The following is a 14,648-nucleotide window of genomic DNA, read 5'->3' as shown; positions in this document are numbered from 1 at the left end:
AATAATGTAACTTCTGTGTTGTGAAGATGTTCCTCCCTACCAGTAGGTGGGAACCTTGAGGCATCTGTTGCTATGGCAGATCCCACTTCTGCCACCAGTTGCATTGAAATGTGGCCTCACTACTCAGTGCTTACTGTACTTTTCCCAACAAGATCTCACGGTTTGACTTCAGTATTCGACATTGGCCAGGAGGATAAATGTAAAATTACATTTTGATTAATTCCGAATGGTTCAGGTTAGGGTTAAGGTTTGGGTTAGGGTTAAAACAGAAACAACTCAACGGTTAAGTTTAGGTGTTCATTCTGAATGGTTAAGGTAAGGGTTAAGGTTTGGGATAGGGTTAAAGGGAAACTGCCTCCTAGAACCAACTTCTCTGGTTATAAACGGCCTATGTAGCATTGATATGATTCAGAAACATTCATTCTAGAGTCAAAATTGACTACAAAGTGCAAATAGGATAAGTTTTGTCATAAAGTCTCGTCCAAAATGAGATTTGGAAGTAAGTGTGTCTACGGGTATGGATGAGTCGGGTATGAATTACTTACATGCCCACTTTTGCCAATGATGCCAATTATTGCCCAGAGACAACAAGGTGTGGTCCGCGCCCCCAGCTGCCTTATTTTTTATTTCACCTTTATTTAACCAGGTAGACTAGTTGAGAACTGCGACCTGGCCAAGATAAAGCAAAGCAGTTCGACACATACAACAACACAGAGTTACACATGGAATAAACAAACATACAATCAATAATACAGTAGAAAAATCTATATACAGCATGTGCAAATGAGGTAGGATAAGAGAGGTAAGGCAATAAATAGGCCATTGTGGCAAAGTAATTACAATATAGCAATTAAACACTGGAATCATGATATCAGTGATCTTCAGGTCGGAAAGTCGGAGCTCTAGAAAGATGCCGAGTTTCCAACTTGGATTTCCGAGTTGGATGACTGTTCAAAAGATTTTTTCCATTCGGAGCTAGTTTTTTCCAAGTTCCCAGTTGTTTTGAACGTCAGCGTCACTGGCCTGAATCTATTCTGTACATACAGTCACTCTATTAGTATTGTAATGAAACAGGCAGGGAGTAGGTCTCGACCCCTCGACCTTCTAGCCCGAAGTCCAGCGCGCTATCGACTGTGCCGCAAAAGCATGCTCAAGCGGCAGAGTCGATATCCGCGCTTATAAACCCAGGGTCGTTACACTACTCCCTCCTTTCAAAGAGCGCGTCCTCGCGCTAGCTTGCGACTCTACGTCTTACAGGAACGAGCTCACTGGCCAAGCACACGCACTGTCGTGGATGCAAGGTCTGATCACTTCTGACACCATTGTAATGAAACAGGCAGGGAGCAGGCCTCGAACCCTCGACCTTCTTGCCCGAAGTCCAGCACGCTATCGACTGTGCCCCAAAAGCATGCTCGAGCGGCAGAGTCAATATCCGCGCTTATAAACCCAGGGTCGTTACAGTATGATTACTTCCACACTAGAGAAAATGTATTTTCCTCGCTATACTGTATGTTTATTTTATTTCATTCACAGGCTACTTACAAACCTGGTGGATTTGTTGTTGAGCAGTGTTGTGGGAACCCCCCTACCATATCAAATCAAATGTTATTTGTCACATACACATGGTTAGCAGATGTTAATGCGAGTGTAGCGAAATGCTTGTGCTTCTAGTTCCAACCATGCAGTAATATCCAACAAGTAATCTAACCTAACAATTTCACAACCATTACCTTATACACACAAGTGTAAAGGAATTAATAATAATATGTACATAACAATATATTAATGAGTGATGGCCGAATGGCATAGGCAAGATGCAGTAGATGGTATAGAGTACAGTATATACATATGAGATGAGTAATGTAGGGTATATAAACATTATATAAAGTGGCATTGTTTAAAGTGGCTAGTGATACATTTATTACATCAATTTTTCCATTATTAAAGTGGCTAGAGTTGAGTCAGTATGTTGGCAGCAGCCACTCAATGTTAGTGATGGCTGTTTAACAGTCTGATGGCCTTGAGATAGACTGAAAAACAGCTTCTCTCGGTCCCCGCTTTGATGCACCTGTACTGACCTCGCCTTCAGGATGATAGCGGGGTGAACAGGCAGTGGCTCTGGCTGGTTGTTGTCCTTGATTATCTTTTTGGCCTTCCTGTGACATCGGGTGGTGTAGGTGTCCTGGAGTGCAGGTAGTTTGCACCCGGTGATGCGTTGTGCAGACCTCACTACCCTCTGGGGAGCCTTACGGTTATGGGCGGAGCAGTTGCCGTACCAAGCGGTGATACAGCCCGACAGGATGCTCTCGATTGTGCATCTGTAAAAGTTTGTGAGTGTTTTTGGCGACAAGCCAAATTTCTTCAGCCTCCTGAGGTTGAAGAGGCGCTGCTGCGCCTTCTTCACCACACTGTCTGTGTGGGTGGACCAATTCAGTTTGTCCGTGATGTGTACGCCGAGAAACTTAAAACTTTCCACCCTCTCCACTACTGTCCCGTCAATGTAGATAAGGGGGTGCTCCCTCTGCTGTTTCCTGAAGTCCACGATCATCTCCTTTGTTTTGTTGACATTGAGTGTGAGGTTATTTTCCTGACACCACACTCCGGGGGCCCTCACCTCCTCCCTGTAGGCCGTCTCGTCGTTGTTGGTAATCAAGCCTACCACTGTAGTGTCGTCTGCAAACTTGATGATTGAGTTGGAGGCGTGCATGGCCACGCAGTCGTGGGTGAACAGGGAGTACAGGAGAGGGCTGAGAACGCAACCCTGCGGGGCCCCAGTGTTGGGGATCAGCGGGGTGGTGATGTTGTTACCTACCCTCACCAACTGGGGGCGGCCTGTCAGGAAGTCCAGGACCCAGTTGCACAGGGCGGGGTCAAGACCCAGGGTCTCGAGCTTAATGACGAGTTTGGAGGGTACTATGGTGTTAAATGCTGATTCTTACATAGGTATTCCTCTTGTCCAGATGGGTTAGGGCAGTGTGCAGTGTGATTGCGATTGTGTCGTCTGTGGACCTATTGGGGCAGTAAGCAAATTGGAGTGTGTCTAGGGTGTCAGGTAGGGTGGAGGTGATATGGTCCTTGACTAGTCTCTCAAAGCACTTCATGATGACGGAAGTGAGTGCTACGGGGCGGTAGTCATTTAGCTCAGTTACCTTAGCTTTCTTGGGAACAGGAACAATGGTGGCCCTCTTGAAGCATGTGGGAACAGCAGACTGGGATAAGTATTGATTGAATATGTCCATAAACACACCAGCCAGCTGGTCTGCGCATGCTCTGAGGACGCGGCCGGGGATGCCGTCTGGGCCTGCAGCCTTGCGAGGGTTAACACGTTTAAATGTTTTACTCATGTTGGCTGCAGTGAAGGAGAGCCCGCAGGTTTTGGTAGCGGGCCGTGTCAGTGGCACTGTATTGTCCTCAAAGCGAGCAAAGAAGTTGTTTAGTCTGTCTGGGAGCAAGACATCCTGGTCCGCGACGGGACTGGTTTTTCTTTTGTAGTCCGTGATTGACTGTAGACCCTGCCACATACCTCTCGAGTCTGAGCCGTTTAATTGCGATTCCACTTTGTCTCTATACTGACGCTTAGCTTGTTTGATTGCCTTGCGGAGGGAATAGCTACACTGTTTGTATTCGGTCATGTTTCCGGTCACCTTGCCCTGATTAAAAGCAGTGGTTCGCGCTTTCAGTTTTGCGTGAATGCTGCCATCAATCCATGGTTTCTGGTTGGGGAATGTTTTAATAGACGCTGTGGGTACAACATCACCGATGCACTTGCCAAATAACTGGCTCACCGAATCAGCGTATTCATCAATGTTGTTGTTTGACGTTATGCGGAACATATTCCAGTCCACGTGATCGAAGCAATCTTGAAGCGTGGAATCCGATTGGTCGGACCAGCGTTGAACAGACATGAGCGCGGGTGCTTCCAGTTTTAGTTTCTGTCTATAGGCTGGGAGCAACAAAATGGAGTAGTGGTCAGCTTTTCCAAAAGGAGGGCAGGGGAGGGCCTTATATGCGTCACGGAAGTTAGAATAACAATGATCCAGGGTTTTGCCAGCCCGGATTGCGCAATCGATATGCTAATAGAATTTAGGGAGCCTTGTTTTCAGATTAGCCTTGTTAAAATCCCCAGCTACAATAAATGCAGCCTCAGGATATGTGGTTTCCAGTTTACATAGAGTTGAATGAAGTTCTTTCAGGGCCGTCAATGTGTCTGCTTGGGGGGGAATATACACGACTGTGATTATGATCGAAGAGAATTCTCTTGGTAGATAATGCGGTCGGCATTTGATTGTGAGGAATTCTAAGTCAGGTGAACAAAAGGACTTGAGTTCCTTTATGTTGTTATGATCACACCACGTCTCGTTAATCATAAATCATACACCCCCGCCCTTCTTCTTACCAGAGAGATGCTTGTTTCTGTCAGGAGCAGAAGGCTGAGGCATTATGTGACCAGGCACCAGTCCTACTTCAGGTTGGTCACATTTGATCTGGTCATAGGTCAAAATACTATCACTTGTCTGTCCTGGAATTCACCTAACAACCATTGATGTAATCAGTGCCGTGTGTATCAACTCTACCTTGTTTTTCTACAGATGGAGGACAAGAGAGATGGTTTGTCATGGAGTCCCCTGACTAAAAGACAGGTTGATACAGATGTATGAACTGGCAGAGATCTTGCACTCAGCATAAAAATTATAGAACACACATCTGTTACTTTTCACTGTCTTTTGTTATTGTTGAATTGAATGGTTGAGGGATTTTGGGTATGGAGGGATTTTTTAATGACTACCTCATCTCTGTACCACACACGTACAATTATCAGTAAGGTCCCTCAGTCGAACAGTGAATTTCAAAGACAGAATCAACCACAAAGACCAGGGAGGTTTTCCAATGCCTTGTGAAGAAGGGCACCTATTGGTAGAAAAAGTACATTTGAGAATGGTGAAGTTACTAATTAGACTTTGGATAGTGTATCAATACACCCAGTCACTACAAAGATACAGGCATCCTTCCTAACTCAGTACATGGAGAGGAAGGAAATTGCTCAGGGATTTCACCATGAGGCCAATGGTGACTTTAAAATAGTTACAGAGTTTAATGGCTGTGATAGGAGAAAACTGAGGATGGATCAACAACATTGGTGTTAATCCACAGTACTAACCTAAATGACAGCGTGAAAATAAGGAAGCCTGTACAGAATAAAAACATTCCAAAACATGCATCCTGTTTGCAATAAAGCACTAAAGTAAAACTGCAAAAACAAATGTGGCAATTTTTTTTACTTAATGTCCTGAATACAAAGCGTTATTTTGGGGGCGAATCCAACATAACAAACACATTACTGAGTACCACTCTTCATGTTTTCAAGCATGGTGGTCGCTGCATGTTATGGGTATGTTTATCATTGACAAGGACTGTGGAGTTTTTTTTGGGGTAAAAATAAAAGGAATTAGAGCTAAGCACAGCCAAACACCTGGTTCAGTCTGCTGGACAGACACTGGGAGACAAATTCACCTTTCAGCAGGACACTAACCTAAAACACAAGGCCAAATATACACTGGAGTTGCTTACCAAAAACAACATTGAATGTTCCTGAGTAGCCTAGTTACAGCTTTGACTGAAATCGGCTTGAAAATCTATGGCAAGACTTGAAAATGGCTGTCTAGTGATGACCAACAACCAACTTGCAGAGGTTGAAGATTTTTTTAAAGAATAATGTGCAAATATTGTACAATCCAGGTGTGCAAAGCTCTTAAGAGACTTATCCAGAAAGACTCACAGCTGTAATCACTGCCAATGGTGATTCTAGCATGTATTGACTCAGGTGTGTGAATACTTATGTGCATTAAATATTTCTGTATTTAAAAAATATAAATATATATTCACAAAAAAGTATTACTTTGTCATTATGGGGTATTGTGTGTAGCTGTAACAACAAAATGTGGAACAACTCAAGGGGTATGAATACTTTCTGAAGGCACTGTAGTCTGGTCACATATTTTGAGCAATTACAAAAATAAATAATAAATAATATATATATATATATATATATATATATATATATATATATATATTCAAGGAAAGAAGCGCCTTGCTTGCTGCATATAAAATAAGCTACAGCGTTCACACAGTGAACTGGTGGGGAAGTTTGAATGGCGAGAGCTTCTCTGGTGTGTTGTGATCACATTGGCTGGTGGTTGAAATGCAATAAAGGGGAATCCTCTGTTCTTTCCTGCGCCCATTATTTATGTTTACAATGAAAAGTATTGCATCATAATGCCCAAATCACTGCTAAAGGTGATTCTAAGATGAATTGACTCAGGGGTGTGAATACTTATGTACATAAGATACTACTGTATTTCAACAACAAAAAAACATAAACTTTGTCATTATGGGGTATTGTGTGTAAATGGGTGAGAATTTTTTATATTTAATCTATTTTGAATTCAAGCTATAACACAACAAAATGTAGAATACGTAAAGGGGTATGAACACTTACTGAAGGCATTGTATATAAGTTCAGCAATTGCACTCTTCTCATATTACTCTGTAGGCTACTGACAAATTCAAAGCTTCCTCCTGGAGGAAGCTTGTTCAGTAGCTACAGAGTGGTATAAGAAAAGTGACATCTTCCTGCAACTCACATCTGCCTGTAACTATTGAACTCTGCCTGCTGGACCCATGGGTTGAGGCAAACTTTGTCATATCCAGGATGGAGTATCATGCCCTCCAACCCTCCAGCCACCACCTGACTGCACCTGTCCACAACCTGTAATACATTACATAGATGGAAGGGACTTCATCACCCACTGGAGACTTGAATACAGAACCTCACCCAGAGAGCTGTGCATGTTAGTGTGTGGTGAGACAGCCAAATCCTTAGAATAGAATAGAATGCCATGTTAGTTCTGGGACAGCGGAAGTTGTACCAAATATTTGTATGCTCTTTGTTCTATCTGTGGTTGTACTCAACACACAACTTATTTTCATTTGCTAGAGTAGGCATACTGTCTTAATAAGCAAATCAATATGATAGCCTATTTACTGTAGAATTGTTTTTGATTTCCTGCGGGAAATATCTATCAGCGGACATAAGGAGACGAGACTAGCCAGTTATAGAATATTGTGTTGACAGCTGAGCTCACTGAAGACTGGGCATTCAACTCACAGTTGATGATATCGGTTTCACGGTAACGTGTATTTACATGACCTGATAAAAACTTAAAGCCGCAAGCTACTTTTGTAGCAAGGTGTTGTAGAACGAGTGTTTCATGAAATACATTCCAGATACTGGTACTTTTTCCTATCTTGGCATAACTGTGATTCGTCAGAGAAATATCAGCTAGCTAGATAGGCTAGCCTGCTGTAGCTAGCTATCACCAAGCTATGCTAACTAGCTAGCTGCTGTCAGGTTGGCTAAACATAAGGTCAGCGCAGGCTTTAGCAGTGGTGTAAAGTACTTAAGTAAAAATACCTAAAAGTACTACTTAAGTAGTTTTTTGGGGTATCTGTACTTTACTATTTATATTTTTGGCAATATTTACTTTTACTTCACTACATTCCTAAAGATAAACATTTACCTTTTACTCCATACATTTTCCCTGACACCCAAAAGTTCTCGTTACATTTTGAATGCTTAGCAGGACAAGAAAAGGGTCAAATTCACACAATTATCAAGAGAACATCCTTGGTCATCTCTACTGCCTCTGATCTTGTGGACTCACTAAACAAATGCTTTGTTTGTAAATTATGTCTGAGTGTTGGAGTGTGCCCCTGGCTATCAGTAAATTTAAAAAACAAGAAAATTATGCCTCTGGTTAACTTAATATCAGGAATTTGAATTGATTTGTACTTTTACTTTTGATACTTAAGTATATTTTAGCAATTACACTTACCTTTGATACTTAAGTATAATTAAAACCAAATACTTTTTGACTTTTACTAAAGTAGACTTTCACTTGAGTCATTTTGCATATGACAATTGCATACTTTTTCCACTACTGGGGTTTAGCCTACACATAGAACTGAATTAGCAGATCATCTTGAGATGGCGAGTCAGTCAAGAGAAGTCCTCAACTTCAAAACTTCTCTCCATAGCAAAGCTAGCTTAGCTTACCTCGCTGTCACTAATTTACTCACTACTGCCCTTGTTTGTTTGTTGTGATTGAATGGCGAAGACACACCCAAGAAACACCCACATTAAACCACACCCCTAAGACAACTCTTGTTTGGGCTTCAGTAATGGCCACCGCATTTCTTAACGAGCACCGGAAAAACACATGCAGAATCGGTGAGAGCAGTTCACCTTTTAAAAAAGTATAACTAAAACAAGTTCCTGGCACTGGGACTGAATCAATGATTTATATATACTAGATGACTGACAGGGGGAGCTGTTTTGAAACCACCACGCCTCCATCTTGGCACTCCCCCATCGTTGTAAAAAAAAATATTTTGGAAGCTATAGAAATGCATTTATTAATGTCAACATTCGTTTTTGACACCTTTATTCTATTACAGACACCTTCATTCATATTTTTTTAATTATATTATGTGAGCTAAACATAAGATTTTTTTTTTTTGAAAGTTCTAATGTCGCTGTTCCCACTACACTAAAATATACTTCAACATTTCATTTAAATACTGTAGAATTCCATTAATTCCTATGTAGGACTTCTCTTTCAATATGGCTGTCCGGTGGCTTTAAAGCCTCTCATTGGCCAATGGATAGCATCAGCATTCCAGGGTTTATATACATATTTGGATTGAAAACCTCAAAGTCAGAGCTTGCTGCTTACACCCAGCCGCCATCCCCATCCCCAACATCCTAGCAAGCCACAAGGATACTTGATGGTAATAGCGCTTACCGTTGCCCCTAGTGCCGGGTTTTGAAGGCATCTCCCAACATCCTGGGGACCTGGACGAACTTCGACCTGGCTGACTTTTTCACAGTTGAAAAAGCACATGTGTACACACACACATAGCCTACATATATACATTGAGTGTACAAAATATTAGGAACACCTTCCTAATATTGAGTTGCACCTCCCTTTGCCATCAGAACAGCCTAAATTCGTCAGGGCATGGTCTCTACAAGGTGTCGAACGCTTTCCACAGGGATGCTGGCCCATGCTCACTCCAATCGTTCCCACATTTGTGTCAAGTTGGCTGGATGTCCTTTGGATGGTGGACCATTCTTGATACACACAGGAAACTGTTGAGCCTGAAAAACGTTGCAGTTCTTGAGACTAAAACTGGGGCGCCTGGCACCTACTACCATACCCCGTTCAAAGGCACTTAAATATTTTGTCTTGCACATTCCCCCTCTGAACGGCACACATTCACAATCCATGTCTCAAGGCTTAAAAAATATTATTTAACTTGCCTCCTCCTCTTCATCTACACTTTGAAGTGGATTTAACAAGTAACATCAATATGGGATCATAGCTTTCACCTAGATTAACCTGGTCAGTCTATGTCATGGAAAGAACATCTCCCAATGTTTTGTACACTCTGTGTATAGACAGGCACTGAGGCATACAATCACACATTCCAGACTTGTCTTGTCCACGCATCATCAAGCACACTCATGCTTCTAAAAACACCTTCAGTGATGTGTTGTGTCAGCTCACCAAGCCTGTAAATCCAGCTGTTGCATCTTGGGAAGACACACTGGAACTAAGACACACTTTTGTTGTGAACTACCTCCGGATCGATTTGAATCGCTTGATAAGATGTGCATGTAACATAAACATTCCATTTAAATTAAGTCAGTAACTTCTAACTTTGACAAAAGTTGCAACCAAACAAACAAAGTCCCAGAGAGCCTTGTGAAACCAGATCACTGATATGGATAAAGAAATGGATCCAGTCAAGTGTGTGGTGAAATTAGCAGCCTGCATGCCCACATGTTATCCCACTCATTCATGTGACTAAGTACATGCCTCTTTACCCCACCAGAGGGCAACAAAGTCTACAGAGTTAAAGTAGAATAGAATAGGATAGAATAGTATAGCATAACTTTATTTTTCCCCAGAAGGGAACGTCAGCTGTGGCACAGACAAAAGTCTAGCTGTTGACTCGGAGCAAACACAGGTCCTCAGTTCTAAGTCAGTTATTCATCACATTAGTGTAGTTGAGTGCACCACCTCTGCACTACCAGAGGTAACTGTCAAGTGTATCCGCACCAAGATGTCAACATTGTTTAGAAGGGTCTTACCTGAGCCTTAGAGGCTGCAGCAGCTGGAGTATTATAAGACCGGCCATCCACCTGCTTCTCTCCAAGTGTGGTACTAGGACCTGTTCTCTGCTGCAAAAGACACACGCACACACACACACACACAGAATCACAAGCACGCACACGCATACACACACACCCACACAAATATACAATGTTAATGTTAAACAAATCACATGTAGTCAAGACAATTGAGTGTGCGTGTGCTCCAATACCTAACTGCACCCTTTGAAGGCCCATTCTGTATACTTATGGCCCTTCCTTGGACACTGTGCTAACGAACCTCCAAACGAGCTTCAATGCCATTCAACACTCCTTCCCTGGCCTCCAACTGCTCTTAAACGCTAGTAAAACCAAATGCATGCTTTTCAACCGTTCGCTGCCCGCACCCGCTCGCCCGACTATCATCACCACCCTGGACGGTTCCTGCCTAGAATTTTTGGACAACTATAAATACCTAGGTGTCTGGTTATACTGTAAACTCTCCTTCCAGACTCATATTAAACATCTCCAATCCAAAATCAAATCTAAAATCGGCTTTCTATTTCGCAACAAAGCCTCCTTCACTCACGTCGCCAAACTTACCCTAGTAAAACTGACTATCCTACCGATCCTCGACTTTGGCGATGTCATCTACAAAATAGCTTCCAATACTCTACTCAGCAAACTGGATGAAGTCTATCACAGTGCCATCCGTTTTGTTACCAAATCACCTTATACCACCCACCACTGCGACCTGTTTGCTCTAGTCGGCTGGCCCTCGCTACATATTCGTCGCCAGACCCACTGGCTCCAGGTCATCTATAAGTCTATGCTAGGTAAAGCTCCGCCTTATCTCAGTTCACTGGTCACGATAACAACACCTACCCGTAGCACACGTTCCAGCAGGTATATCTCACTGATCATCCCCAAAGCCAACACCTCATTTGGCTGCCTTTCCTTCCAGTTCTCTGCTGCCAGTGACTTGAACGAATTGCAAAAATCGCTGAAGTTGGAGACTTTTATTTCCCTCACCAACTTTAAACATCAGCTATCTGAGCAGCTAACCGATCACTGCAGCTGTACATAGTCCATCTGTAAATAGCTTACCCAATCTACCTACCTCATCCCCATATTGTTTTTATTTACTTTTCTGCTCTTTTGTACACCAGTATCTCTACTTGTACATCATCATCTGCTCATTTATCACTCCAGTGTTAATCTGATAAATTGTAATTATTCGCTCCTAAGGCCTATTTATTGCCTACCTCCTCATGCCTTTTGCACACACTGCATATAGACTTTCTTTTTCTTTTTTTCTACTGTGTCATTAGCTTGTTTATTGTGTTATTGGCTTGTTTATTGTTTATTCCATGTGTAACTCTGTGTTGTTGTCTGTGTCACACTGCTTTGCTTTATCTTGGCCAGGTCGCAGTTGTAAATGAGAACTTGTTCTCAACTAGCCTACCTGGTTAAATAAAAAAATAAAAAATAGGTCCACAGACAACCACCTGGGTCTTGTAAAGAAGTGGTCATCTGCACCCATTGTCTGAAAGGTCACTAATGTTGGTTTGGATGTTACAGTAAAGTCCCTAACTTGCCGTAAAGCCTATAATGTTCTGAAGGCAATAAAGTTATGCTCCATTTTATTATATTAGAAGAGTGCCATTAACCTGTAATAGCGGGTTATAACAACCAGCTTATGATACTGTAAAAAGTTCCATCAAAATTCAGATGGTAGCATGGAACTATCTAGTAGAAAAAGAAACGAACACCTATTTAGGCGAGGTGCTGGCTAGCGGAGTAGAAAACTTAAAAATAAAGGAGAGCCGCACACTCTAGGAGCTCAGATGCAAAAATGTAATTACCAACGTTTCGACAGCCAAGCTGTCTTCATCAGGGTATAATCACAAACACTGCGGGATGACTCGTTTATATAGTGTCAAAAGACACAAAGGTGTCTGTAATCATGGCCAAGAGTGGCCTAAGATCATTGGTTAATTCTCAAATATTAAAATGGCATACAAAGAGCAGTATACAAAAAACAAATGGATAGCATACGATCATAGATTCATTTTAGACTACACAAGCTTACAAACAATTACAAATGGCAAAGTCACAATAATCACAAGAATGGCTTCAGATCAAAGTCTACGTTGAGACCGAAGGGAGCAAGGGTCTTTAAATTAAAGATCCAGGCAGCATGGAACTGCCATATTGGTTTTACAAATGATCCCTTATGTGCCATGGTACTTTAAAAACAACTTTATGAGATATGTAAGTGAAGAGGTAACAAATGATTCAGTCTCTACTTGGACTTGCACACTCAGGAGACGTTCAGAGAGTGGACATAACGACCATATTTGGATATCTAACAGTTGTATTCAAACAAGAGTTAAAGGTGATAGGCTGACCAACCCCAATGCCTCTCTAAATCTGCATCTGTAAAAGTACAGACAATTGTGCCAGGAGCTGAATGTGTATTTTATCATGTCTAATGTTTAAACAGTCACACGCCCTACAAAATAATGCTCTGACCTGCCAAGAAATGCTGGCCCAACCCTTTTTTTATGGTCCAGAACATAAGTCATTCATTTCATATCAATAGGCTTCTTGTTGATTCTATAACTTATTGTAAACTAATACCTCAACACAACACAGGGTGTATCAACTTTACCATGACAAAAGTTGGAATGGCTGTTTGTATAACTATTTAAGGCGAAGTCTCTACTACAATAATGCTTCCTAGAATGGAGATGGATTTACTCAGACACATCGCTACCAGAGGGATGTTATGTTAATACAGAAGTTGGAGAAATCGGTGGCTTATAACCATATACTCACAAGGCTGGTCCAATAGGCAGCATACGCCATGATGGAAACTGTGAGAAGCGGTGAAGATGAGAAGAATCGTCTATTGCCTACGGATACCTCTGTCTAAATATGTGTCACCTCTAGTCTAGCCTGTCTCCCGTGTACCTTTAAAGCATAATTATTTCCCATGCATTCCAGAGGGCCACTCCCTGTGTGTTCAAACAATGTTACAGTAAACCCGACTGAACATTATCGTACCCTAAACGAAGTGTCTATACAGCGCGGCTGTGGTGATGTCAAGAGACTGCTAGGTTTGCATTTCACGGCATATAGCTAATTCTCTTTTTAGTTAAGTTTGCCAGACGAGTCTATCTTTTCCGCATAACCCACTGACAATCGACGGCTGAACTGCATTTATAGTCTATCGTCCAAAACCACAATTCCTGTTTGGGGTTGATGGGGGTGATTGCGCAATTGGTGCGTAATGCAAATGCCTCAGATAAAACGATTACTGTTGCAATATAGTAGCCTATACTCTTTTCCATAAGGATATCAGCTTATCCTTTCTCAAAGTTAGTTATTAGAGATATGTACCTGGCTACGATCTATAAGAGGATGCCAATTGAGGCAAAACTCGCGCGTAGCCTACTTATTGGACATTCCTGCATCCAAACGTTGGACCGTTGTTTGGTCGATTGCACAGTTGTGGCCCGCTCTTGACCGAGGTTAATTCATTTAAACATTTTAATGAAAAAGCAGCCTACCCCGCAACAACTATTTAGAAGGAAAACTCACCTCCGGTGACTTATTATGATGGCCATGGGCATGGCTTCTCTTTTTGTGTGGCATCGCTGCAACGCAAATACCTTTTTTATTTCCAAAACTTAACGGTGGCTCAGCAGATATTCTTCTAGGAACCGCTGGCTGGCTCGGGAACCGAGTGAATCAAATTGGCCCCTCTGGCGCGAAAGTGTGCCCCTCGCGCTATGAACTCAAAATATTTTTGCTCAAATGAAATCGACGTGTGTGTGTGTGTGTGTGTGTGTGACCGTGTGAATCAGGAGGTTGAAGTACTTAAGAAATGGGGGCTTTTGTCTTTAGTTTCTTATCGTATCAGTAGCACACTTCCTTCCTATAGTTCCCCAGTCACTTTAATAGACCAACAACCTCCCGAAAATCATACACAGTAGCCAAGAATAAAGAACCTGAGGTAACATACCCATTAAATCTCCTGCTAATCTCATTTTAATGTATTTCGTATGACATCACATCCCAATGATTTACTTAGTGAAGTAAATAAGTAAATATAGGGAAGGATCAAAGGCAAATCCTCAAACATATCTACATGTATATGGACACATCTGGTCTACCAAACACAACCGATAGATAGGGCTTGTTCCAGATTGGCCATAAAATACTTCAGCACGTTATATGCCTACATTTTCCCTCTTTATGCACTCACATGTTATTCTTGACAGCTTCATATTGTTGGCCTAATGTAGCCTCACCAGCTGCATGAGGCGGTATACTACAAAGCAGAATCAATGGGATCAATGAGTTAGCCAGCTAACTTGCCGAAATATTCTGAAATAACGTTTTATTTTTTTTGAAAGATAAGCTTGAA

At 42.0% G+C, this 14,648-nt stretch overlaps 1 protein-coding gene across 18 annotated transcripts in view; it reads right to left on the bottom strand.

Moving 5' to 3' along the window:
* The window catches only part of LOC139543177 (calpastatin-like), a 73,644-nt gene extending 59,626 nt beyond the window's left edge, over window positions 1–14,018 (bottom strand). For 4 of the 18 annotated variants that reach the window (XM_071349441.1, XM_071349463.1, XM_071349466.1 and 1 more), the window contains exons 1-2: window positions 13,820–14,018; window positions 10,214–10,303 (exon numbers count right to left, since the gene is read on the bottom strand). In XM_071349441.1, coding sequence (XP_071205542.1) covers window positions 10,214–10,303; window positions 13,820–13,873 — 144 coding nt within the window. In that variant the 5' untranslated portion in view covers window positions 13,874–14,018. Of the gene's footprint in view, window positions 1–10,213; window positions 10,304–13,054; window positions 13,421–13,819 lie in introns of those variants that run through there. The other 14 variants (XM_071349483.1, XM_071349511.1, XM_071349474.1 and 11 more) reach the window with 8 other exon arrangements.
* Between the last annotated feature and the right edge of the window lie 630 nt (window positions 14,019–14,648).

The sequence above is a fragment of the Salvelinus alpinus genome, chromosome 2, assembly GCF_045679555.1.
Source record: "Salvelinus alpinus chromosome 2, SLU_Salpinus.1, whole genome shotgun sequence".
Classification (NCBI taxonomy): domain Eukaryota; kingdom Metazoa; phylum Chordata; class Actinopteri; order Salmoniformes; family Salmonidae; genus Salvelinus; species Salvelinus alpinus.
Note: the sequence above shows the minus strand (reverse complement) of the source record. Positions and strands in the feature narration are given on the sequence as shown.